This window comes from Stenella coeruleoalba, assembly GCF_951394435.1.
Source record: "Stenella coeruleoalba genome assembly, chromosome: 15".
Taxonomy (NCBI): domain Eukaryota; kingdom Metazoa; phylum Chordata; class Mammalia; order Artiodactyla; family Delphinidae; genus Stenella; species Stenella coeruleoalba.
The window spans coordinates 49,442,314-49,466,942 of record NC_137161.1 but is presented as its reverse complement, the minus strand read 5'-3'; the positions used below and the strand labels follow the sequence as shown (position 1 = coordinate 49,466,942).

Below are 24,629 nucleotides of genomic sequence, written 5' to 3'. Positions count from 1 at the left end.
CCGCCTGGAGCCAACACTGCTGGTGGCTTTAATTGCTTTCACATACGATAGGCTGGCCTGTGACAGGCCTCTTACACCCGCCGAGCGGCCTCTGCACCCCAGCCCCCCTCTCGGCCAGGAGGCTGGGCCCGCCGCCGTTCCAACCTGGGAGCCCAGGCTGGGGCTGCAGGCTGTGTGCCTGGTCCTGGCTGCCACCGGTAAAATGGGACAGGAGGGAGGGGGCACAGGACCCCACCACCTGCGGGAGACAAACTTTTCTCCCTGCCCCTCACTCCTCTGCTCCGTCCATGACTCTGATGGATCCAGACAGGTACCCTGAACGCAGATGCCTCTGGGAAAAGCCAAGCACACATACGGCCCTCCTGAGGCTTCGTGGGGACCAGTCCGCCAACCACTGCGGGGTCTGGCCTGAGCCTCTGTCCCACCTGGATACCCAGTCCTTCCTGGGATGCAGGCAGCTGGTGAACAGGGTACCCCTAAAGGCTCCCTGTGAGGCTGGCCTGGGCACTGGCTCAGCCACCCCGAGGAGCTGTCACCAGGTGGGCCTTGGTGCCCTTCAGCCCTTGGAGGAGAGGTGAGGGGCCAGGAACCCCTGGGAGAGAGAGATGAGGAGGAATCCTTACAAAACAAAACATTTTTATTTGGTCCATCGGAGCCTGAGTCTGGAAACACCCATGGAGAATCATCCTACAGGGATGGTACTGACGACTGATAAAATAGCCTCTGTGTCAGAAGAGCTGCCGTATGTACAGGGTTAAAAATACTCACAGCTCAGAGTAAAAGGAGAATAGAAAGGAGGCCCAAAGGGGAATCTAGTGCTTCTGGGTGCTTCTCCAGGTGTAAACCCACCCGCCTACAAGTCCCACGGGAAGCGAGGGGCCACAGACTGGGCCACCTGCTGCCTGGGGGCTGCAGGACAGTGAGGCCAGGCGGCCCAGGAAGCCGGCCTCAGTCATCCTCAGGCAGACACAGAACTCAGGGCTGAGCAGCCACAGGGAGGACGCTGGGCTTCTGGAGGGGCTGGGAAGGGCCACACCCTGCATGTGCCTGGACAGGGCTGGCCAAGGATTTCTCCTGGACTGTTCCTCCCAGCAGAGGTCAGGTGGTGCTGAGGACAAACCCCCTCACCAAGCACAGGGCTGGGCCTGGGCTCAGGACCACCTGACCCACTGCCCCAACCCCAGCCTGGGGCATGGCTTCGATCCTGGCTGGCGCTCCAGGAATTGCATAGTGTCCCTCCCCACCACTGCTTGATCCCATGGTCGCCAGGCACCTGCCTCCTGGGACACTGCTGGGACTCCAGGAACCACTGCTTGCCTCATGAGGGCTTGGGGGGAGATGGGACCTAGGGGCAAACTGCGGAGAAAAGGCTCCTGACCTCGTGCCCCACAAAGGGGGTGGGTCTCTGCTCTCACCCGGGGTTCTGGCCTGACCCCACAAGGAGGGGTGGTAACTGCTCTCACCTGGGGTCCTGGCCTGACCCCACAAGGGGGGTGGTCCCTGCTCACCCCAGGGTCCTGGCCTCTGGCCCCCCAAAATGGGGGTGGTCCCTGCTCTCATCCTGGGGTCCTGGCCTGACCCCATAAGGGTGGGTGGTCCCTGCTCACCCCAGGGTCCTGTTCTCTGACCCCTCAAAACAGGGGCAGTCCCTGCTCCTACGCTGGGGTCCTGGCCTCTGACCCCCCAGATTTGGTTTTGTGAATGGAGCTCTTTGCTGCCAGGCAGGAGGCCCCAGGCCATGGGAAGGGGCAGCCTTACCTTGGCCCTGGCAATCTGGGCCAGATCTCAAGGTGGGCTGGTCAGAGGAGCTGGCACACAGCTCCCTCGAGCTAGAGGCCGCTTCGAGGTATTCTGCTTGGTGGCTATGAGGCCCTGGGTAGGAGGGAGGGGCAGGAAGGAAGGCCCAGGGGAAGCTGCGCCATGCCGCTGGCGCTCCCTGGGTGGGGGTCCTGAGATTCTGGTTCAAGCATTCCTGTGTTGGGGTCTTCCTCGTAAAGTGCATGTGGGGGCAGGCAGGTGGGGGCAGGGTGGTCACAGCGGCCGGGGCCCATGCAGGCCAGCGACCTCGGGCGTGAGTGGGGGGCTGTGGCTGCCCTTGGAGGCCGTCCAGTCACTGAGGAAGGCCTGGGCCGCCTTGCGGTGTGCCAGGCGGTGGGTGATGGAGAAGCCGGCGTTGCCCTCCAGCTGGGACAGGATCACCAGGACCTGCCTGGGGGAGGGGGGCCGATGAGGGCCTGTGGAGGCTGGGGGCCGCGGGGCGGTGGGGTGGTGGTGGTGCGGGGGTGCCCACCTGTGCAGGGGCGGCACACTGTCCTGGGTGCGCAGGCTGCCACGCGTGGACACCACGTTGAAGCTGTCTGAGCAGTCGCACTGCACGTGCAGGTAAGACTTGGGGTGCCGGTTCTCCACCACCACGATGAGCCCTGCCCAGCCATGCGTCAGGTAGTAGCAGGTCATGCCCTCACGTCCCTGGGTGCAGGTAGTGCAGGGGTCGGTGGGTGGGTGGGCGGGCAGCCGCCTCCCTCCCCCTCCCCCCCGGACCCACGCCCACCTCATGCCGCTCGCCCCTGCTCTCCGTGAGCAGGATGATGGCGTCTGCCAGCGTGGTCGGCTGGGCCTCCACGGGCTCCACCATGACGAGTCTTGAGCTGTACACAGCCAGCACGTGGCCGGGTGGCTCCGGGGTGCCGCGTGGGACCCCCGCTGAGGGGCCGGAGACTGTGGGGGGCACTGGGTGAGGAGAGCGGGCAGACATCCCCGCTGGGTGCAGGCAGGGCTGTGCTGGTGTGGCAGGGCGGTTACCCTGCGGAGCGGCCAGAAGGCATGGGTGGGGGTCCATGCTGGGCCGGGGTGGGAGTTGTGTGGGCGGGCGTGGGTCGCTCACCCTGCGCAGCTGGTGGGCCCGGTGCAGGGCCCCAGTGGTTGAAGGCACAGCACACCACGGCGTACTCGCCGGGCTCCAGCATCACATCGCAGTTGACAAACTTCTTGACTGCACGCTTGCTGTGGGCCAGCAGGCGGCCCAGGCTCAGGCGGCCACCACTGCCGAAGGAAGCCCGGAACACCAAGACGCACAGGTCCAGGAGGTGGCTGTCCACCGAGTCCGTGCGCCTGCGGTGGCCCGCAGGGGTCACGGGTGGCCAGGCCCTGCCCAGCTGTCCCGCCCCTTCCACCCCGGCCAGGCCCCACCCCTGCTGCCCGGCCCCCACCCACCTGCTGCCCTCCTGGAAGAGGGCGAACTCCAGGGACGCGCGCTCCAGCACCGTGAGGGCCGTCACGCCCACCGGCCCGCTGGCCGAGCTGGGGAAGCAGCCCTGCACCCGCGCCTCCTGCCAGTCCGAGTGCACCTTGCAGATGTCCACGGAGTCAAAGTACCTGGGCAGCGAGAGGACAGCCCTGCTGAGCAGCCCCCACCCTCGCCCCGGACACGGCGCCCGTCCCTGGGCAGGGTAACCCCAGCAGGCATCCTGCCCATCGGGATCTCTTGGGATCAGTGTCCCAGAATCCCTGGTCTTGGCTGTTGCCTGTGGACACCACCAGGGGGCGTCAGGCCGTAAGGCTGACCCACAGACAGAGCCCTGGCAGAAACACCCCCACCCTGTGCTGACCCGAATTCCAGGATGGACCAGGCCTCTGGTTGGCAGGAAGGACACCCCATACACTGGGGCGAGCAGGGCAGCCATGGGGCCGACACTGGACGTGGCTGCCCAGCGTCCAGTACCTGATGAAGTCGCTGTACTCCATCCAGAAGACGCCTTCACTGCTGCCGTGCGGCATGAGCTCGCTCCGCAGATGCCCCGGCCAGTGCGGCCACTCGTCCGACCAGCTGCCGTTCCAGGAGAAGCGGCCCCACGGGTTACGAAGGCGCAAGAGCCTGCGGACCACAGGGTTGAAGGCCACTCTCATGCCCCCACGCCCCTGCCACATCCACACGCCCACACTTACCTGGAGCCCTGGACATCACGGACGTCCAGGACGGAGTAGGCGTGGCGCGGGCGCAGGCCCAGGCTCTCGTAGGCAGCATCGTCCACCTTCATGTTGCCTCCCCCACAGGAGGCGCCCATGAGGAATCTGTGCAGGCAGAGCAGCCCCGCTGACCAGGGAGCCCCTCAGTAACGGGCCTTAATGATGGGGGGGGTGGGCTCACTCTCCAGGGGACCCCTGCCGGCCCAGACCTGCCTCCGGGGAGGTGCAGCACGAGATAGGGGACCCTCCCTGCCTCTGGGAGACCCACGTGAGACACATGGGACTCAGGAAGTGCTGGCCCAAGAGCTCAGAGGGCTTGGGCTGGGGGACAGGCAGACCCAGGGCCTTCGGAGGCCTGGTGAGGCCGGCTGATCCTGCCAGCTCAGGGCTGCGGCTCCCTGACGGGTGGGGCCACCTAACTGCCCAGCAACAGCTGAGTGCAAGGGTCCTAGCACCAATGAGCTGTCTCTCCCAGGCCTGGGGTCAAGGACCCTCCCCAGACACTGGCCAATGCGTGCTGGGGCTCAGAAGTCCCCCGACTCCCCCCACCTGTCTGCCCCGGCTGCTGCCGCCAGGTGCCTCTGTGGGGCTCACTCCACACAGTTCCACAAGGACGCTGATGGCCATCACCGGCCCAAGTCAGGACAGGGCCTTCAAGGTACAGGCCAACGGACAGCATCCTGCCTGCTGCTACCCTGCCAGGGCAGGTGGGACGGCCAGTGCAACATGGGAGCCAGGCTCCAGCTGGGGTCAGCCCATGCCCGAGATATCTTGTGAGACGTGGTACAGGTCAGAGGGCGCTGGCCCTGCCTCTCCCACTACTCCATGCCCCAGCATGGCCACCCCTCTTACCCAGCCTCCTTAGAACTCAGCATTTTGGCCCAGATGAGGTCAGTGTCAACTGGTTCCTCGCGGGGGTTCGTGGAGCTGACCTGCAAGGCCAAGCTCTCACAGGGTGCGCCGGTGAGTGTGGCCAGGCCCTCGATGGCGCGCCCGGCCTGAAGGGCAAAGTAGGAGCCGTGCAGCTTGGCCAGAGCCTTCTCGATGAGGGCCACCCACAGCTGCTTGCGCTGAGCCTGCAGGGGGGGCTGGAGTTGTGAGGCCTGCTGCCGCCCGGCCCATGCCTGCCGCCCACCCCGCGCCCGCCGGCGCCACCTGGGAAAAGAGGAGGAAGCCGGCCTCGTCGCAGGGCAGCATGTCGTCCACCAGGACCGTTGTCCATGTGCCATCCTTGCAGAGCCGCACCTGGTAGGCGCCCTCTGCACACAGGCTGCGCGTGACCATCACCCGCTCGACCAGGTCTGGCCGCTCGGCCAGCACCGCCAGCGCACTCAGGAACCTGTGTGAGGTTGGGGCTCACGGAGAACACGGCCTGCTTGCCTGCCGCCCACTGGCAGCCCACCCCCGAGTGGGTGCCCCAAACTCACCAGCAGTTCCCCAGGAGCCCCTGAAGGATGTCTGAGGGCCGGAGAGTGTGGAACACAGACCACGAGGTACTGTGGTCCCTGAACACGGAGCAGTTGATCTCGTGGGGCCTCAGCCACTGTCGCACACGCTGCTGGACGCTGTCGCCCGCGGGGAAGCCCACAGACTTAGGTCCAGGGGGGAAGCTGTCATCCACAAAGTTCACGCCATTCTGCAGAGACCATGGCCACAGGCTCAGGTCAGGCTGGGCCCACTGCCCAAGAGAGCACCCTGCTGCCTGAGCCCCAGAGGAAGAGGTGGGCACATGTGTAGCCCCCTGACCCCTGTGGATGGCTTGGCCGGGCAACAGGTCAGTGGGAAGTATGTGAGCCCCAGGGAGAGGGTGCAGTGCCCAGCCTGTAGGCTGCGTGGTGGGCATGGGTCGCAGGGAGCCTGGGTGACCTCCCTGCACAGCCCACTGCACCGAAGGCCCCAGGAATAAAAGTGGGGGGACCTGACAGGGGCAGGGCAGCCAGAACACAAGCTCCTGGATGGGTTGCCAGCAGTGACAGAGGGTAGCAGCATGAGGGGGGACGGACACCCTCTCCAGGTGCCCCTGGGGGTGGGTGATGCCCTGGGCTCAGCCCTCCTGCAGCTCCAAGGGAAGAAGGCATGAAGGGGCACCCCAACCCTGAGTTTCAGCAGGGTTTCTGCGGCTGCGGGAAGCACCAGGCCTGCCTGTTGGTGTGAAGCCGCTACCTGTCCCCACCTCCCTGTGGGGCCACCATCTGCAGGAACTCACAGTGGGGCCGAGGGGTCAGGACCACGGAATGTGGGGTCATGGACCCTTGTGGACACAGGGAGAAGGGCCCAGCACACTCAGGCGAGTAAGTGACCTGGTGGCCCCACCCAAGTTCAGGGCCAGCCGGTGCTCTGAGCTTTGGGAAGAGAGTCCCACCCTCCCCCAAGCTGGAGAAGAGACAGTGGGGAAGGACAGACGATGCAGAGGGGCCTCACCTCCCGGCAGAAGGCCACAATGTTCTCCCATAGGGCCTTGGCCTCGCCCTCGTCCGTCTGCCGCCGCTTCTCCACGTGCATGCTCTCCCTGCGTCTCAGGGGCGCTGTGCCCCGGCGCTGGGTCACCAGGAGCTGGGGGGTGTGGCAGGCGGCACAGTGCTTGGCTCGGGGCGTGTTGAGTAGGGTGCAGGCAGGGCAAGCCCACTGGCCCAGGCGCTCAGACGGTGCTGTGGGAAAGAGGTGGCCAGCCTTGTGGGCCAAGCAGGGCCCGGGCTTGTCCGCGCTGCAGTCGGGGCATCGGGTGGGAGGCTCGCCGTGCTCCTGGAAGCCATGCAGCTTGGAGCAGCCGCACGCCGTGCAGCGGGAGGCAGCTGTGGGGTTCCTGAGCGTGCACTTGGCACACGACCAGGTAGTGAAGTCAGGGCTGGAGGGGCTAGCGGGCGTGTAGCGCACGGTGTCGCCGGCCAGGTCAATGACGTCGCTGCCCGGTGTGGTGCCAGCCTCGCAGTGGGCGGGGCTGGCGGGACCAGGTGGGCGCAGCGTGGTGCCACCCTCAGCTGCCTCTTCCTCCAGGAAGCTCAGCCGCTTGCCCGACAGTAGCTCCGCCAGGCGGGAGGCCCCAGCCGCGGTCCGCCCCAGGCCCTGGGGGGGCCCCTTGGAGCTGGCAGAGGGCGAGGGCTGGGTGGCCTCAGGCACCGGTGGCTGCAGCTGGGGGGGCACCTCGCGGCGGCTGCGAGGCACAGGGTTGTTCTGGAGGGTAGGCGAGAAGGGGCTGAAGGGTGGCCCCCGGGGGGGCTCCTGGTCCGCAGCGGAGGGAGGGTTGACATCAGTGCCTTCCCCGGGCTGGGGCGGGGCAGGCATGACAGGGAAGCCTGCGGGAGCCACGACTTCTGGGACCACCAGGGCCTCGGGAGGAATCCTGGGCAGCGAGAGTTTCCGCGGCCCCCCACAGGCCGAGCAGGAGCTGGCCACTGGCGTGTTGTGCAGTGTGCAGCGCTGGCAGGCCCAGCCACTCCCAGTTGCGGCCGCGCCCCCCTCTTCCCCCTCCACCTCCTCCGGCCGCCCCCCCGCTGGCTCCATGGCCGCCAGCCCTGCCGTCTGTGCAGGCCCTGCCTCCTCCCCGCAGCTGCCCTTGGGCTCCGGCAGGACCCCGTTGATGACGGGTAGCAGGGAGGCCCCAGGGACGGGCTCGGGGGCAAAGCCGCACACTTCGCAGGCCCCCCTGCCCAGGAGGTTGCGGAATGTGCAACGGGTGCAGGGCCACTTCTGTTCCTCCACGCTGAGCCGCAGGATCTGGTCGAGGTCAGGCTTGTGCCGTGGGGCCTCGCAGATGGAGCACTGGCGCTGGCCGGCCGGGTTCAGGAAGGTGCAGCGTGCGCAGGACCACTCCCCGACCGCAGCCATGGGCCCGGGCGAGTGCGTGTGGCTGCAAGGGAAGGCCGCGGTCAGTGATTTTTGACAAGGGTGTCAAGATTATTCAATGGGGCACAGACAGTCTTTTCAATCAATGGTGCTGGGAAAGCTGGGTTTAAATGCTAAAGAATGAGCCAGAGCCTTACCTCATGCCATATTCAACAATTAACTCAAAATGGATCAATGACCTAAATGTAAGAACGAAAACTGTAAAACTCTTCAAAGAAGAAAATGTGAGTAAATCTTCATGACCTTGGATTTGGCAACGTATTCTTAGATATGATACCAAAAGTACAGGCAAACAAAGGGGGACAAAAAGAACTTCATCAAAATTAACAACTTCCGTGCTTCAAAGGACACCATGAAAAATGTGAAAAGATAACCTACAGGAGAAAATATATGCCCATCATCTATTTCTGATCAGGGTCTAGTATCCAGAATATATAAAAAGTTCTTATAACTACGCAACAAACAATCTGTTTTTAAAAATGGGCAGAGATGGGGACTTCCCTGGTGGTCCAGTGGTTAAGACTCCGTGCTCCCAATGCAGGGAACTGGAGTTTGATCCCTGGTTGGGGAACTAGATCCTGCACGCCACAACTAAAAGATCCCACATGCTGCAACTAAGACCCAGCACAGCCAAATAAGTAAATAAGTATTATTAAAAAAATGGGCAGAGGACTTGAGAAGACTCCCCCAGAGATACACAAAAAGCCCATGAAAAGATGCTCAGCACCAGCAGCCATCAGGAAAATGCAAATCAAACTACTACAAGGTACCACCTCACACCCAACAGGGCAGACGGTAACAGCACTGGCGAGGATCTGGAGAAACCACAGACCTTCCCTACGTTGCTGGTGGGAATGTAAAATATTACAGTTGCTTTGGAAAAGTCTGACGATTCCTCAAAAAGTTAAACAGCCTTACCACAATTGTGACCCTGCTATTCCACCCCTAGGTATATGCTCAAAGAATTGAAAACTGGTGCTCTTCACAAACACACATCCACACATGTCCATGGCAGACCTGCTTACAACAGTCAAAAAGTGTAAACAACCCAAGCATCCATCAATGAATAAATGGATAAACGAAACATGGAACATCATTCAGCAACCAAGAAGAACGAAGCACCAACACACAACACCAACGCGCCCCGGAAGACACAAGAGGCCATACGTGGCGTGATTCCATACACAGGAAATGTTCAGGATGGGCAAACCCAAAGGCAGAGAGGTGCCTGATGGTTCCTGGGGGCTGAGGAGCGGGGTGGGAGCAGGGCTCTGGGAGCCTCTGGGGTGGGCAGAGCTGGCCCCACAACCCGCCTCTTGAGGACTAACCCGGGTGCAAGGGGCGTCCACACTCCACACACACTGTCTCCTACCCTGACTGTAGCTGCTCTGCTTGGCAGAAAAGTCAACTGTTCTTCATGACAAGTCATGAAGTTCGTGCTTCTTATGGTATGTTTGTGCCAAATCCTTCAGGAAGAAAACTTCCCTCTTCAAAAAAAACAAACAAGGGACTTCCCTGGTGGTGCAGTGGTTAAGACTCCACACTTCCAATACAGGGGGCCTGGGCTCGATCACTGGTGAGGGAACTAGATCCCACATGCCGCAACTAAAGATCCACATGCCTCAATTAAAGATCCTGCATGCCGCAACTAAAAGATCCCACATGCCGTAACTAAGACCCAGCTCAGCCAAATAAATAAATATTAAAAAAAACAAACAAAAAATGTCCCCCGAGCAGCGCGACTGTTCCTTGGCCCAGAGCAAACTGTGAAGCCGCCTTCTCGGGCATGTGGCTGAGACTCACAGGCTGCCCACAGCACCCAAGTGGGTGGATGGGCCCTGGGGCGACCAGCACGGGGGTGGGGCCTGGCCAGGTCAGCTTTGGCCTTGTCTTCTGCACTACCAAAAGCCTAAGAAATCTGCCTAGAGATGACTGGAGCCTCCCCTGCTGCTCCCCACTGACAGAAGGGCCCACGGTCAAGGCATGGGCACATGTGTGCCCACACAGACACACACGTGCACACACACGCTGGGTCCCAGGCAGCCTCCACGTGGGCCCCAGGCTCAGAGGATGGTCTTTTGCCCTGGGTGCCCCACCTGGCCTGCAGAGCTGGTCTGACCCTTTGTGGACCACCTGCTCCTGGCAGAGGGGTGTCCAGGGAGAAGACTCGGGCTCCCGCCCCCAGCACAGGACAGGTGGGCCTGGGGCCCTCCTAGGACACACCTGCCCTCAGCTCCAGGCCCCTGGTGGTCCCAGACATGCTGAGAAGACACAGGATGGGGAGAGAGCCCAAGTCCCACCCACTCTCATGACCCAACAGCTGGCCAGTCCCTTGGCCGGATGAACATGAGGCCACACCCAGGACACACAGCAGGTGACACCTGGAGGCGGTGGGAGCTATACTCCCTCAGGGACACCTGTGGCCCACACCTCAGCGTCACCAGGTGGGTGGAGATGAAGTGGCTCTGGGGTCAGCGACCAGGTGTCCAGAGGAGCCCTGGGCCTTTGCCCCCACCCCCTCAACTACCCTGCTCCGGTCTCCACACACAGGGTCACCCTCACGGCCACCCTGATGCGCTGGGGGCCCAGGACCTGGACCCCTAGAGTGTCCGAGGTGAGGCCAGAGCACCAGACAAAGCCTGGAAGTCGGAGACCAGCATACTGAACTCCAGGACACGGGTGTTACTCCGCACGACAGGAAGGCCAGCCAAGTGGGAAACGGACACCAAATACCTGGCTTTGCCCTCAATTCTCTGGGGCTGCAACACTCAGCTCCAATTCAAAAGGGAGGTGATGGAAGGGCCTGGGACACGCAGGGTCTGCAGGAGCCTGGGGACGGCCTTTTCCTCCGCAAAAAAGCTGAGAGGACTAAGTATTGCCCCCACTCAAGGACGTTGCTCGGTCAGGCCAGCAGACCCAAGCCCAGGCTCCCAGGCAGGATGTCGCCACCTGACCCCTTGCTGGTTCTGAGGTGCACGTGGGCCCCTCCCTCTAAGGTCATCCTCAGCCAGCCTTGGGCTGTCCTCTCCGCCTCTGTGTACCCAGGGGAGGCCCGAGCTCGTAGGTGGTGGATGCCCGTTACTCCTCAAGGCCTCACAGCTCCTGGCCTGGCTTGGTGGTGGGTGTCATGCCCAGACCTGGAGGCTCTTCAGTGAAGGGTGGGCTGCATGCGGTGGGTGTCCGCATGATGCCCGGGGCCCATGAGAGCAGGGGAAGAGTCAGCCGGACCGTCCGCACGTGCATGTCCACGTGTCCAGGTATGGGTGTGGGGAAGGGTCCTGGCAGCCGACCTTTCTGCCCCTCTTCCTGCATCTCTGGTGCCCAGCCCCCTGCGCCGCTCCTTCTAGTGTCCATGCTGGGTGTCTGGATTCCTCAAGGTCACTGGCAGCTCTTCCCACAACTTGCTCCCAGGGGCAGACAGTACCTGCCTGGAGTGCCAGGCCGGATGCGCCAGCCTGCGGAGAGGCCTGGCGGGAGGCCAGAGAGTGAGAGAGGGCGCTGCCCGCCCAGGCCGCTCGCTGGTCAGCGTGAGCCAAGATCCAACAGGCACACACGCGCTGGGGCACAGGGTCGCCACCTCTGCTGCTCGCTGCAGCCCCCCCGCCCCCCACCCCAGTAATTCTACCCCTGGCGATTTATCCTGAGGACATAAATACACAGAAATAAAATGACACGTGTGCATGGAGAAAGGCGTGAAGAGGTGCACCAGCCACTGGGGATAAGCTGATGAAACTAGCATGAGCGACCACCTCAAACCACCAGGAGGCCAGGATCAGAACCGCGGGCGGTAACAGCATTGGGAGGGTTGGGAGAAACCAGAACTCTCCCTGCCCGGCTGGTGGGGATGGGCAACACTGCAGCCACTGTGGAAAACAGCCTGGCCGTTTCTCAGAAAGTTAAACATAAACTTAAAATAAACACGAGCAACTCATTTCTATGTATCTACCCAAGAAAAGTGAAAACACACGTCCATGCAAAAACCGGTACACAAAGGTTCACGGCAGCAGATTCATAAAATCCATGGGCAAAGAACCCAAATGTCTATCAACTAATAAGCAGATAAACTCCACACAGAGGAGCATCATTCAGCCATAAAAGAAGCGAAGCACTGATACTACACCGTGGATGAGCCCAGAGAACACAATGCTCGGTGAGAGAAGCAAACACAAAGGTGTGATTCCCTTGACGTAAAACGTAAAATGTGCACTTTTGGTCTCTGTGGCAAATCCACAAAGACCAAAAGTGGCTGAGTGATTTCCAGGGGGTGGGAGGTGACTGCAAATGGGCAGGAGATGGGGTCTCGGAGATGCTGTGAAACTGGATTGTGCTGATGGCTGCACAACCGCACACGTGGACTAAAACCACTGAGCCACACGCTTAGGAGCGGAGGATCTGGCGGTAGGTTACGTTACACCCCAATAAGACTGATACAGTAACTGATACAGTAACAAGTGAACTGAGGCGATTTGCTAACTCCTGGTGCCTGCCACCATCTGCTTCCCAGCACATCCCCCTGGACCTTAAGCCCTCATGACTCCATCCACTAAGGGTAACTCAGACAAGACCACTCATACTACCCCTGAAGCCTCCCAGGAGGCGGGTCCTGCTCCCACACGCCTCCTGGCCACCTAGACGGTGAGCCCAGGACATGCATGGGGCCCACAGACACCAGGAAACTGTCCTGCACAAGTGAGCTGTGTCCGAGAGAAGTGACAGCCAAGGGCAGCTGGCAGGGGCCTCCGGGAGATGGAGGAGGGTGTCTGCTACCCACTAAGCCCAGGCGTGGGGGCCCAGGAGAGTGAGGCTACCTCTGGCCGGAGGTCCGTGGACCCTGAGTGTCTGCTGTGCACCAGGTACCTCTCCCTCCAGTGAGGCCGCAGGACGGGGCAAAGGCGGGGGCGTCAGTGTGTGCGTGGCTGACGTTGGAGCCCAACCCACCCAGACGTGAGCAGTGGGCACAGTGCCTGGGCTGCCCCACGCCCGTCACCCCAGCACCCCAAGGGGAAGCTCTCCAGGTGATCCAGGACAGCCTGGGTGGGTCTGAGTGCAGCCACGGCTGCAGCTGGCGTGTGCAGCCTTGCCAGCGGGGACCCACGCCCCCCTCTGCTCCCTTGCAGGCAGCCACATCAGAGCAGGGTACCACGCACGGGTGGGGGGCCAGGGCAGTGCCCCCCAAATCCCATGGGAAGCAAGCCAGCATTCTCGGTGCATGCTGTGCCCCTGCCCCTCCCCACCCAGCAAGAAGCTCCAGCTCCAGCAGACAAGCAAGCCCCCGGGCTCAAGGTGGGCTGCAAGGCCCCGTCCCAACCACCTCCGACCAGCCAGGCGAGACCTGAAGCCCGGCTCCAGGAGGGGCCAGCATCCCGGGCCTTCTCTACTGAGTGAGCAACCCCAGAGCCTCTCAGGTGTCTGGGGGGATATGAGTTGCCAGAGGACCCTAAGGAACAGGGACCCCACTTCTCTGAAAGTCCCTCTGCCGAGGAAGGGGCACCTGACAGCAGCACCCGCCCCTCAGGGTCCCTTGGGGCCACGCCGTCTCCACCTTCTTACCTTCGGGCCCGGGGGCGTGGGGGCTGGTGCTGTCGGGTGACCAGGGTGTCACCCCAGACAGGCTCCCCAGGGCCGCTCCTACACCAGCCGGCCGCTGCCGGGGGCCCTGGGTAGGGCAGTCCCCTGGGGAAGCCGTGGTCCGACTCGGTCTCAGTGGCCAGCGAGGAGGCGGAGCTCCCCATGGCCCCTGCGACAGTGGCCACGCTGAGAGCCGGACCTGGTCACATGTGGCCGGCGGCGGCTGGCGAGGTGGAGCATGGAGGAGGGCACCCACGCAGGAGACAGGGCGGCCGGGCTGGTCCGAGTCACACAACAACAACAGAAATGACACAGAGAATAGAGAGAGAAGAGACAGTGTGATTCACAGGCACCAAGCCCCCAGGAGCCCAGGGAGGTTCCCAGCACACAAGTGGCCTTAGGGTGGCAAAGGAGAGCCCAAAGTAGGGGTCCCCACAGCCAGGGTCCCGACAGGGCTGCAGCCCCGGCACACAGCTCGCCTCCACCCTGGAGTGGCACCCCCTTCTCTGCTCCCACAGGGGAGGAGCGGCTGTGCCACGGTCGCTGGCCAAAAGGGTATCAGCCTTAAAAGAAAGGATTTAGGGGATATTTAGGCAGAGAAAAGAAAAACAAGGGAAGGGAGCCCAGCGAGGCAGGCGAGCCCTGGCAGGACGGCCTCTGGGAGGGGCACTGGGCAGCGTCCAAAGTCACAGGGAGGTGCAGTCACCACCATGGCCTTTCCGGAGGGACAGCTCCCTCCACCCAGAGATGGGTGACCAGGGAGGGACCCGGGAGGCTGCCCGCCTTCCAGGAGGAGGCCAATGGGCCCAAGATCATCCGCCCTGAAATGGGAGGCCAGGTGCATCTCATTTCAAATAAGGCGAGTTCCAGTCAGGTTCAGGGAAGATGCCTGGGCCAGGCTCTGGGCCAAGGTGGGCGTCCAATTGGCTTTTTGGCCAAAGAGGTGACCAGCAGCCCTGCCCCCACCCCCAGGTCCACCGTCACCCAATGACACCCTTCTCCCAGCTTCCAAACAAGTCCCTTGGACACAGGGGCCAGCAGCAGGGGTGGAAATGGTGGACGCGTCCTTGCACAAAGGCAGGCTGGAGGGCGCCCAGGCCTCTGAAGCACTGGTCCATGCTGCGTCCAGGGGACACGGGTGGGGATGCCCACACCTGAGTGGCTAGCAGCACACGCAACTCTGGAGGCTGAAGGGGCGGGAGAAGTCTGGGCCCCTGCCCCATAACAGCTTCAGTCAGACCAGCCGAGTCCCCTGTAGCAATACTGTTCACCTGGACCCATTCCTCCAAGGGACATGGACAGGATAGTGCAGCGTAGGGCCCGAAAGGCCTGGAGATCCTGAAAGTCACTTACCACTCAGGCCTCCCCTGCTCAGTACGACCAGAGCCGACGGTGGGGGCAGAGGCCCCAGTGGCCTTTAAAGCCGACACTGCCCACTTGGACCCTGAAGGAAGGGCTGAGGCTCCTGCTGACAGGAGTGCCGTCCAGTGGGAGCATCACACGAGCCTCAAGTGTCATTTCTAACCCTCTGACAGCCACAAAAGAAAGGCAGGACAGGTAAACGGAATCTCTGTAGCATATGTTACATCACCCAACACGTCCAATGTGCTGCCAGGTCAGTTTGGAATCAGGATGCAACCCGCGTGAACCACGTACCACCTATGTTGAGTTGAGGTCCTTCCTCTACTGTGGCTGATGCTCACCTCCACGAAGATGGGCCACACTCCAGGGGCAGCAGCCATGGCTGCCCAAGGTTTCCGTACTGGGCTGTGCTAGAGCACACCCCCAGTGGTCACGTCCACCTCGAGCAGGGTCACTCAAGACACCTGCTTCTCCCATGATTACGAGTCGGACACCACAACAGCTAGAACAGCCCCCAGGCTCCTGAATCCCACTCCACATAGGAACCCTTCGTGGGAAAAGAGCCCAAGCGTTTCTGACACTCCCCTTTCACAGCCAAATCCTGAGCAGGTGAGGGCTTGAGCTGAAGCTGAGCCCAGTGAAAGGTGTCCCTGGAGCAAGACTACTCAAGCCTGGGTCCAGGCCGGTGTCCACTGTGAGAACAAAGGACGGGGGGCAGGTAGACAGTCCACCCGCAGCCAGGTCAGGGCTGGCATCACGTGTGCCTGATGCAGGTAGAGCCAAGGGAAGAGTGAGGACACAGCCCTGGACCTCCCGGGGGCCTGTGGGCCTGGCTCGCTGGGAGGAAGGAGCACCAAGGTCCTGTGAGGACCCGCCTGCTCTTCACCGATGCTCTTAGCCTCAGGGGACTGAGCGCTCAGGCCTGTCACAGACACTTGGGGTACCGCATGTGAACAGCACACGAGGCACCAAGCAGAGCCCGGCAGCAGCTGTACCCCACGTGCCAGCCTCCCGACACACCTTCAGGAAACTCTGACCCTGCAATCAAGAGGGTTGGGGGAGGGTGACCTGGAAGGGCCTCTCTGGGGAGTTCTGGGGATGGCAGCACCAACACCCCCACACCCTGCTCGGCCCGCCGGGGTGATGGGGAGCCCTGGCTGCCTGGTCCAGGCCCTGTGCTCCCGCCCCGAGTCAGGTCCTTTCATCCATGCCTTCCTGCATCCTTCACTCACTCACCAGCGCCCAGGCCACCTGGGCTCCAACGGCACTGCCCAGGGCCGCTCCCTGGCCGCTTTGTCTCAGGAGCAATGCAACATAATCGCGTCTCCCGGCAGAAGCCTGGGCTCAGACGCTGGCAATGCCAGCCTCCCGAGGGCCCGAAGGGTGGGTGTGCCTATCCCACCGCCCAGACCAAGCCAGTGCCTCCTTGCCCTTGTTCGGGAACTGCTGCCCTAGATCTGAGTGGGATGGTGGCCTAGATCTGGCCTCAGGGAAGTGCAGGCACAGGGCTATGGCAGCCCCCCACCTGGCGTTACCAGCACTCCCCAGCTGCTGGGGACAGCAGGGGACCCCTCCCCCAGAGTGACAAGAGCATGAAGGGCCGGACGAGGGTGAAGCCTCCTCAGGACCCTGCGTGGTGGCAAGCCGGGTCCTGGGGGTGACACCCCACGGCCTCACCCAGCTCATCTCGTCCCACTGCCCACAGGGCACTTCCCGCGGTGGGTTACCCGACTGAGGACTAGGGCTGAGCCAACACCTGGCAGAGGCTGAACCCCAGGTCCAGGGCAGGGAGGCGCGGGATCCTTACTCCCTGTACCCCCAATGCTCCGGGGGCTCCCGCGAGTCCTGCGGGCATCAGCACAGGCTGCCCCCGCTAGCCTGCGGGGCACACACACAGGGCACCAGAGTCCCTTGGGACAGCCAGGCTCTGCAGACACGGGCCGCCTGATGATGCTTCCACACGTGCGTACACGCTTCGCCCAGCCGTGTTCACAGTGCACGTGCCCCATGCCTGGCTGGTTTGCCATGTGCCAACTGCACACCACCTCCCACTCAGGGCCCCGGGCGCAAGTCTCGTTAAATCTCATCTCGTAACAATGGTGCTTTCACAACTGCAACAACCCCAACAGGCCGCCCAAAACCAGCCCAGATGGGGCATGGAGGGAGAGCAGCCATGAGGGGACCCCAGGCTTTCCCAGAGCATTGCTCCCTGTGCCCGGGTGCCCCAGCTGCACCCACCAGACGTGAAGCCTGGTACTCCTGCCTGAGGGAGGGACAGGCCAGGACAGTGAATGAACCCACCTACATCCCTTCCAGAAACCAGGCTGGGACACCCCCCCCACATGCCAGGAGGCCCCTGTCCCAGCATGGGTGGGACAGCATCCTCCCACGGCCACCCTCGAGGGGTCAGGCACCCATATCAGCAGCTCATGGGCCCAAACCCGCAAGGTGGGAGGGCAGTGGGGTGGACAGTTAGGGGCTGGACCACTGGGGACGTGGTGGCTCTACCTGGGGAGCACCAAAGGGACAGCAGACACAGTCCAGGAGACATGTCTGCCTTGCAGTGTGCCCAGAATGCCGGGACCACAGCCCCAAGCTTCAGGGGCATGGCGGCCTGCAGGGCTGTGAGGAGCAGGGTTCTGAGGGGGGTGCCCACATCGCTCCACTGCAGCCGGACAAATCCACGGTGCTCGTGCCTGGGCTCTGCCTTGGGAGGTGAGGCTTCGTGGCAGGTTTGCCAAGAGCACATCCACCCAGAGGGCATGCCTTGTCCCTCTCTTGGAAGGGTCTGGACTCTGGCCCCTGGAGCAGCAGCCCCAGCCCCCAGGCTTATCGGCAGGAGCCAGAGTCCATCGGAGAGTGGTGTCGACCGGCCACACGGCTCTGCCTGCCACCCTGAGACCGGGGCCAACCCCGAGGCAAAGGTCACACAGAGGCCGCCCCACCTCCACTGCCCCAGGGAAACACTCCTATGGGAAGTGGCCGGGGACTATGTCCCTTTAGAAGCTGCACCTGTCCCTCACCCAGAGGTTGGAGGCCCCAGGGGTATGGCCTGACTCAGCTGCTCCTCGCTACCTGGTCCAAGGCCACAACTACTTCTAGGCCAGCCAGGGTCATAGGGAACAAGGCCTCCCTCAGCCTGGCTCTGCCCATGGCTGGGGCCACCAGGGAAAGGTGCCCAGGTGGGGCAGGGCTCTGGGCAAGCAGCCAGTAGCCATTGAGACTCATCTGGACCCAGGTCCTGGCACCATCTGGCCACTCCAACTGCCCACAGGGCACATGTCCCCCTGCCAGTCCTTTCTAGGAGTGCTGTGAGGCCCAGATGTCCCCCCCCCACAGCCAGGCCAGCACCCCACAACAGCATCGTCGACCTCTGAGAGGAGACTGTGGAAGTTCTGCTGAAAATTGCTATCAACGCCCCTAAGAACCAGGCCCAGGAACAAAATAGTAATGAGCACTCCCTGCCATCCAACTTGGGGAGAAATGCTGGAGCCCCAGATCCCTGCCTGCACACACTCTAAGGTGGCCGCTCTGCTGGCGTTTCTGGACTTCTCTGCCTGTCCAGCACCTCAGCCCTGAAGCATCCAGCCACGGGTTAGAACTCAGGGCCCCAATGGTACTGGTCACATAAACGACCAGCAGGTGTCAGGTGGGATTTGCTCTGCTTCTAGGGCCCCTGCTTTCTGGGGAGGGAGGAGCGGAGACAGGCCCCTCAAAATCAAACCCATGTGTGAGGGGCAGCTCGCCAACACGGAGGCTGAAGGACAAGCTGCGGGGGTCTGGGCTGCCTCCCAGAAGGGGACAGGGTCACGGCGTGTCCTGTGTCTTTTGAGTCGTACCTGCCTCAGTCGTACGTCGTGGAAAAGGAAATTATTGTCAGGGAATCAGGGATGCCACCAAGATCTCGCTTCTAGTTCACGAGTTCAGTACCGTCTGATGATGAGTGCGCTTGGTTTTGGCACTGCCACATTTCTGTTCGCCAAGTGGCAGCAGGAGCAGCCCTGGCCCAGGCAGCCCAGTGACCTCGGGCCTCGAGGGTGGCAGAGCCACCTCACAGTGAGGGCACTGGAGCCTCCAGCTCACCCCGAAGGGAGGGACCTTTTCAGGAGCTGCAGGGCCTCCAAACACGCGGCCTTTCCCCTTCCGTGGGGGGAGGGGAAGGAGGTTCTAGCAGTGTGGATGTGGGGGGGCCAGGTGTGGGAGGACTTCCCCTGCCCTGGCCTTTGGCCAAGACGACCCAGAGGAGCAGAAGCCATGGATGCCTTCCTCAGGACAAAGACACCATGACTCTCATCAACAGCAGCTATCAACCTATTTTCCTTCTGATATTCTGCAGCACCATCCAGCCACGTCCCCCAGCCTGGCCACCAGGGAAAGGGGGAAGCAGACAGCAGGGTGTGGAGCAGGTGCTCAAGTGAGATGGTGCTGCCAGGACAGGCAGTGAGGCCGTGTGTCCCACTCGGTCTTGTGCGAGTCCACCCCGGGTGCCCCAGACAAGTACTTACTGGAGGGACAGCACATCCTGCAGGCATCGGGAGGCCCCATGCTGCTCTCCCACAGCCCCTGGCTCCCTGCACTGCCCTGGCAGCACCAGCACAGCCATCTGCAGAGTGACCCAGGATGACAGGGTGTGGTTGGGCAGGTCTCCAAGCCCAAACTCCACCCACAGCCTCCTTCCAGCTCATTCAAAGAAGGTGGAGACCAGTGACCCTTCCTCATCCATGAGAGGCTGAGAGGGGCCATTCTGGATGCCTCCCTCTCCAACCCCGGAGTTCCCGTCCGAGTTCAGAGCTGGGTCACCAGAGCTGCCTGCCAGCGAGCAGCTGACAGAGGATGCTCGCTGACCACCCTGCCCTGGGTGCGAATGGGGCAGTGCTGGGCACAGGGGGAGCCGGAGACAGCCAAAGGGATACCACAGGCCTGCTGGGCATTCTTGGCAGAGCGGGGCAGGGGGTTGGGGGGAGTGGTCCCTGCCTGTGAACTTGGCAGAAGGTATTAGGCAAGAAAGACACAACCATATTCCTGCTTTGGGATGCTCCTGTGGGTGCCGGGTGGGAGGGCCTGAGGCAGTCCAGGCAAAAGAGCAGGGTGAGGAGCCAACTGACCCGGAGGCCACGGAGCACCCTTGGTCAGGGTGTGGGCCGCACCACTTAGGCTCTTCACCAACCAGCTCAGGCCGGTGAAAACATCTGTGGTTTTAGAGAATTTTTAGGACAGCAGAGTCCTTCCCAGCTCCATGTATAAAAAACAAACCGTCGGTGGTGGAAGGAAGAGGCTGAAAGGCATCGTCGTGGATCAGACCTGGATGTGCAGCCCCATCCAACCCTCCCCAACAGCCACGCCTGCCCCTCAGCCTCGGCCTCCGGGTCTGTAAAGTGGGGCTTAGTAGAGTGCTACCTGAGAGACAGGGGCCCAGAGAATTTCATGCAGGGCCTGAGAGCAAGGAGTTTCAGCAAAGTTACCCTGTCAAGAAGGGCAGAGGGGTTTGGAACCATCCTCCAGATGCAGGATCGGAGGGCCCAGCCACTTCCTGCTCTCAGAGCCCCGGGGCTCAAAGCAGAGACACAAGATCCGAGACCGAAGGTCCCTGTCTAAAGCTGTGCAATCACTGAGCTTTGGGCCCAGCGGGGCTTAAGCCTGGCTCTCAGTAGGTCACGAGATCACCAGCCTGGCTGCTCAGGAGAAGCAGCTCTATAGAGTTTCAGATGCAGAAGAAAAGAGGGGTGCTCCTCCCGGGAGCAGAACGACCTGAGAGGAAGTAAGAGGAGCTCAACACCAGGGCCGGGCTCAGCTGGCCTCTCCAAGACCTGCTCCCACCAGCCAGGCTGCAGAGTAGTGGCTCTCAGGCTCCCCGTCCATTTGGGGCCCTCCTTCTGCAACTTGGGCCAGGGAAACACTACCTCTCTCCCCACATTTGAGGAAAGCACTCAGAAGTGGAAGGATCGACTTACCCCCTCCCCCCAGCCTCTGGGGGCGGGAAGGTGATTACCGGTATCCTCCTAACAGTGGTTCACGCAGCCCCCCAGACCCAGGCAGAGGGAGGAGCTCAGGGATCTCCAAAGGAGGGGCTCCCAGAAAGAGCTCAGAACTACCAAGCACCCAGCTGAGCCCGTTTCCCTCACAGGACGCCATGGCTCCGAGCCACAGGACCCCAAACTCCCAGGCCTGGCCTCACTGGGGTACTGCTGCCTGGAGTCCGGTCACAAATTCCTGTGTGTTAAGGGGTCCCAAGAGCCAGCCCAGTCAGGGCCACTTGACGACCCAACAAGGCTGCACTGGTCAGGATCAGAAAGGCCCCTCCTGTGGGCAACAGGAAGAGCTGGGTCGGCCGGCAGCCTAGCAAACATTCTCAGGGCCACCATAGGTAACTTTTCGGTTCGCTCCAGCGGCAGCAAGAGAGGGACGGGAGGAGGAAATGTGGTTGGTGGCCAGTGGGCACACAGGGCGCGCCTGCTCCCCGACTCCACGGGGCCGCCCCAGGACACATCCCCTAACGTCGCCGGGGCCGAGACACTGCCCGGAGGTAAGGGCACTCAAGGGCAGGAGGGGCTGAGGCCGCCTCCCGTGTCCTTAGCACCCCGGGCTGGTATCCCTCTGCTCGAGGTCCCGCCGGCTCCCCTCTCCAGCAGCGCCCCCAGCCCGGCCGGGACCGGCCAATGCCCAGGAGGTGCCGCCCGTCGACCACGGCCCCTCGGGGGTCCAGGCCGCGCCCCCGGCCCTGGCCTGGCCCAGGAGCGGGACTCACCTCCGCAAACCCGCGGCGCCTCCTCAGTCCCTGCGGCCCGGGCTCGCTCGCCTGCGCCGGCCGGCCCACAACTTGTTCTCGGAGGGCGGGCGGGCCCTCTGCCGCCGGCGCTTTGCCCCGACGGCCTCCCGCGCTGAGTGGCGGAGCGGGCAAGCGCACCGACCCGGCCCGACCCGTCCCGCGCAGCGCCCTGCGCCGCCTCCGTAACGTAGCGCCCTGCCGGGGCCCCGCGGCTACGGCGCGCCCGGGGCGCACGCGGCGCTGTGAATCTCTCGCCCGGACTACCACTCCCACAAGGCGGCGCGGCGCGCGAGGCAGGCCGGGAGGCGGAGTCCGGGGCGATGGCCAGTAGCCGCCTCTACTGGCGCTCTCCCACTTCCCGGGGCGCCCAGGGAGGTGGCCGAGCCCGGTCCCGGGCGGCGCTGCGTGCTGAAGAAGGCCCCGACGGGACCGGGACTACAACTCCCAGAACGCCCCGCTTGGAGGAAGGGGCGGGACCCCCAGCCCTCCCCGGTCACGGCGCTTCCGGTTGCCGTGCAGGTAGGCGCGGGCAGCGGCTGCTGACCTCTCTCGGGCCCCTGAGGTCTGCGGTGTCCGCAGACCCGCCACCTCCCTTACGGGGTCCTTCTGGGCTTGTCTGCTTCCTCGGGTCCCCGCAAAGGCTTCATGGTCCGAAGCTCCGGTTCGCTGGGACCGACCTGGGCTGACCCAAGGCCGTGCCACTCAGTGTGACTTGGGCACGTTGCTTGTCTGAGCCCCCGTTTCTCCTCGGCCACCGGGGAAACCAGCACCCCGCGCCGCTGGGAGGACGGAGGGAGGCGCAGTCCGGCGCCTGGCAGGAAGGAAGCCGGTGTGGTGAGCGGGGGGCCTCTGAGCAGAATCCGCCCCCATTCGCAAAGAGCCTCCTCAGGGGCGGCCGCTCCCTGTCCTTTGGGCAGCCGGAGGTCCCTCTGTCGCCTAGAGGCTGTGGAGGCAGCAGGATCTGCTGAAAGCGCTTTGGTGTCAGCGGTTTACCAGGCACAACCGAAGCACGGAGAAGCCACAGCGGGGAGTGGGGATGCTGAGGTCGGAGCTCCAGGGACCCTGGTATTCAGGGGCGCGTGGGGATCCTGAGAAGGCACGGCCCATGCAGGAGACACGGAAGCAAGGCCCCTAAGCTAAGACAGATTTAAGGAGAGTGGTTGTGGTCCAATTCTGCCTCCAGATGGAGAGGAGTTTTGCAAGGGGAGGTTAGGTAATGTTTGCTCCAGCGTCCAGCCAGTAGGACCTTCAGGGACAGCGCTGAATGCTCCTGGAAAACCTCCATCTTATTCTCCAGGTGCTGCAGCCAGGACACCCACGTCCCAATCATAGGTGCTTGGGCTCAGACAGCCGAGACAGAGCTGCTTCCTGAGTGCCTCTGGGGACTCAGCCCACTTCCAGCTTCCTTACCTGCACGAAGGTGACAATGACAGGCCTCTGACCAAGGCCTGCTGGCTGCAGAATCACTAGAGGATGGAGTCAAGGGCCGACTCCTAGTGGTGGCTCAGTGACCACAAGTCCCTTTCCTTCCCAGCCCTCTTCCGTCTGCACTGCCTGGGGTGATTGGGCCAGAACCGGTGTCCACAGCCCTATAACCTCCCAACAAGAAAAACAGCCGAAGTTGAGGCTGGTGACCTGATAGCTGAGGTTCCTGCCAGTTCACTGCAGGGTTTTGCAGAGCCAGTCCCTACGTGGGGGTGGGGAGAGAGCAGGAGCATCCCAGCTCTCCCCAGTAAGGGGCCAAGGCCTGCTGTCATAGGGAGAGAGCCCAGTCACCAGAAGAGGGCCTCAGGAGGATTCTTCAAGACTGTCCCAGGAGGGAACTGGAAGGAACAGGTTTCATGTGCAGGGGCAGCAAGAGGACCAGAGCAGCGAGACCAGGGACGCATCTGTACGGTCAACCTGTGATCATCTTAAATGTTCTCAGTCACATAGGTGTAAATTTTAAGTAACTATAAAGCGGAAGATAAGTGACCTTCAGGAGATGGCCACCCAGAGGGGAGAGGGGGTGGGGGGCGGCATTAGTTCAAGTGTCCCTGTGCAGGTCTCACTCGTGCTTTTCGCAGCTTTGGGACACAGCAGTGAACAAATGCTCTCAAGGAGTGGAGATTCTATGGAGATGAGGGCACAGGGACCCTCCGTGGTGTGACAGGCACGTGGGAGCTGAGGCCAGCAGGCGGCTGAGGACAGGACACACCTGTGCTCTGGCAGGTTTTACATAACGACCCGTAATCACCTGCTTTGTGAGATGCCCTCACAGGGCCTCCATCTCCTGGTCTCTGAACCACCAGCAGGTGGAGTGACAGGCGCTGGTGCCACAGGGCTGGGGGCGAAGGCGGGCACCCCTTCCTTTAGTGTGGACAGGCTGGAGCAGGCTGAGCCAAGGACCCGGGCAGTACATGTGGGGCACGAGGAACCAGGGGCTGGGGCCAGCTGTGCAGCCACCTGCCAGCAGTCTGCTTCCAGGGGAGGGGCAGTCTTGCTCTGTGCTCTTTGGCCAAGACCTTGAAGGGTGAAGCCGGGGCTCTAGCAACGTGGGGGAGGAGCTGACTTGAGACAGGATCTGCTTTGGGGCTGGGGGTGGGGGCTCCCCACACGGGAGAGATGCACTTTTGACAGTGGCCTCATGTGTACTCCGCGGTCCCCTCCAGCACCCTCTGGGCACACTCCGCCTGGGCCACCTGCCTGGGCTCTCCAGGAAGCTCTTCCTGTGCAGCAGCGAGGCACTGCCATTTCCATTTACAATGGGTTTTTGTCATGTGTTCTCCCACCCCACCTTGTCCCAAGGGGGCTCTGTCTCTAGTAGGGCTGGGACCCCTGCAGGACCAGGGCAAGGATCTCAGCCTTGGCTGGTGGGACCAGCTGGACTGCAGACAGGCCCCCACGTTTGAGAGTGGAAATGGAACGGGTTGGCAGGCCTCAGTGGGGTACGGGGAGGAGCTCCTTCCTGGTTTTGGCTTCACCTGATGGAAAGGCCTCTCCCCACACCCAGCTTCTCCTAGGCAGAGACGGGCCCTTCAAGCTCCCGACGGACAGACCCGGGCCATCACCCGGTGTCAAAGCAGAGGCACTGGCCTCCTCCCAGGTCAGCAGAGATGTCCCCAGTGCAGCAAGGCTAGGGACA

The 24,629-nt window shown here is 62.5% G+C and overlaps 1 protein-coding gene across 4 annotated transcripts; it reads right to left on the bottom strand.

The window, feature by feature from the left end:
• Nucleotides 1-650: 650 nt before the first annotated feature.
• CAPN15 (calpain 15) lies at nucleotides 651-21,730 on the bottom strand. 4 transcript variants are annotated; one of them, XM_079944922.1, is made up of 13 exons: nucleotides 21,485-21,730; nucleotides 13,360-13,654; nucleotides 6,388-7,813; nucleotides 5,394-5,602; nucleotides 5,122-5,305; nucleotides 4,819-5,042; nucleotides 3,946-4,071; nucleotides 3,722-3,874; nucleotides 3,214-3,375; nucleotides 2,885-3,111; nucleotides 2,552-2,718; nucleotides 2,291-2,469; nucleotides 651-2,209 (listed from the first exon to the last, which is right to left on the bottom strand). In XM_079944922.1, the coding sequence occupies exons 2-13, from the start codon at nucleotides 13,539-13,541 to the stop codon at nucleotides 2,032-2,034; spliced, it is 3,417 nt and encodes a 1,138-aa protein (XP_079801048.1). In that variant the 5' UTR covers nucleotides 13,542-13,654; nucleotides 21,485-21,730; the 3' UTR covers nucleotides 651-2,031. The 4 variants fall into 4 exon arrangements, with proteins under 4 accessions (XP_079801048.1, XP_079801049.1, XP_079801051.1 ...); XM_079944923.1 differs by having other exon boundaries at nucleotides 2,885-3,042; XM_079944924.1 differs by having other exon boundaries at nucleotides 2,075-2,205.
• Between the last annotated feature and the right edge of the window lie 2,899 nt (nucleotides 21,731-24,629).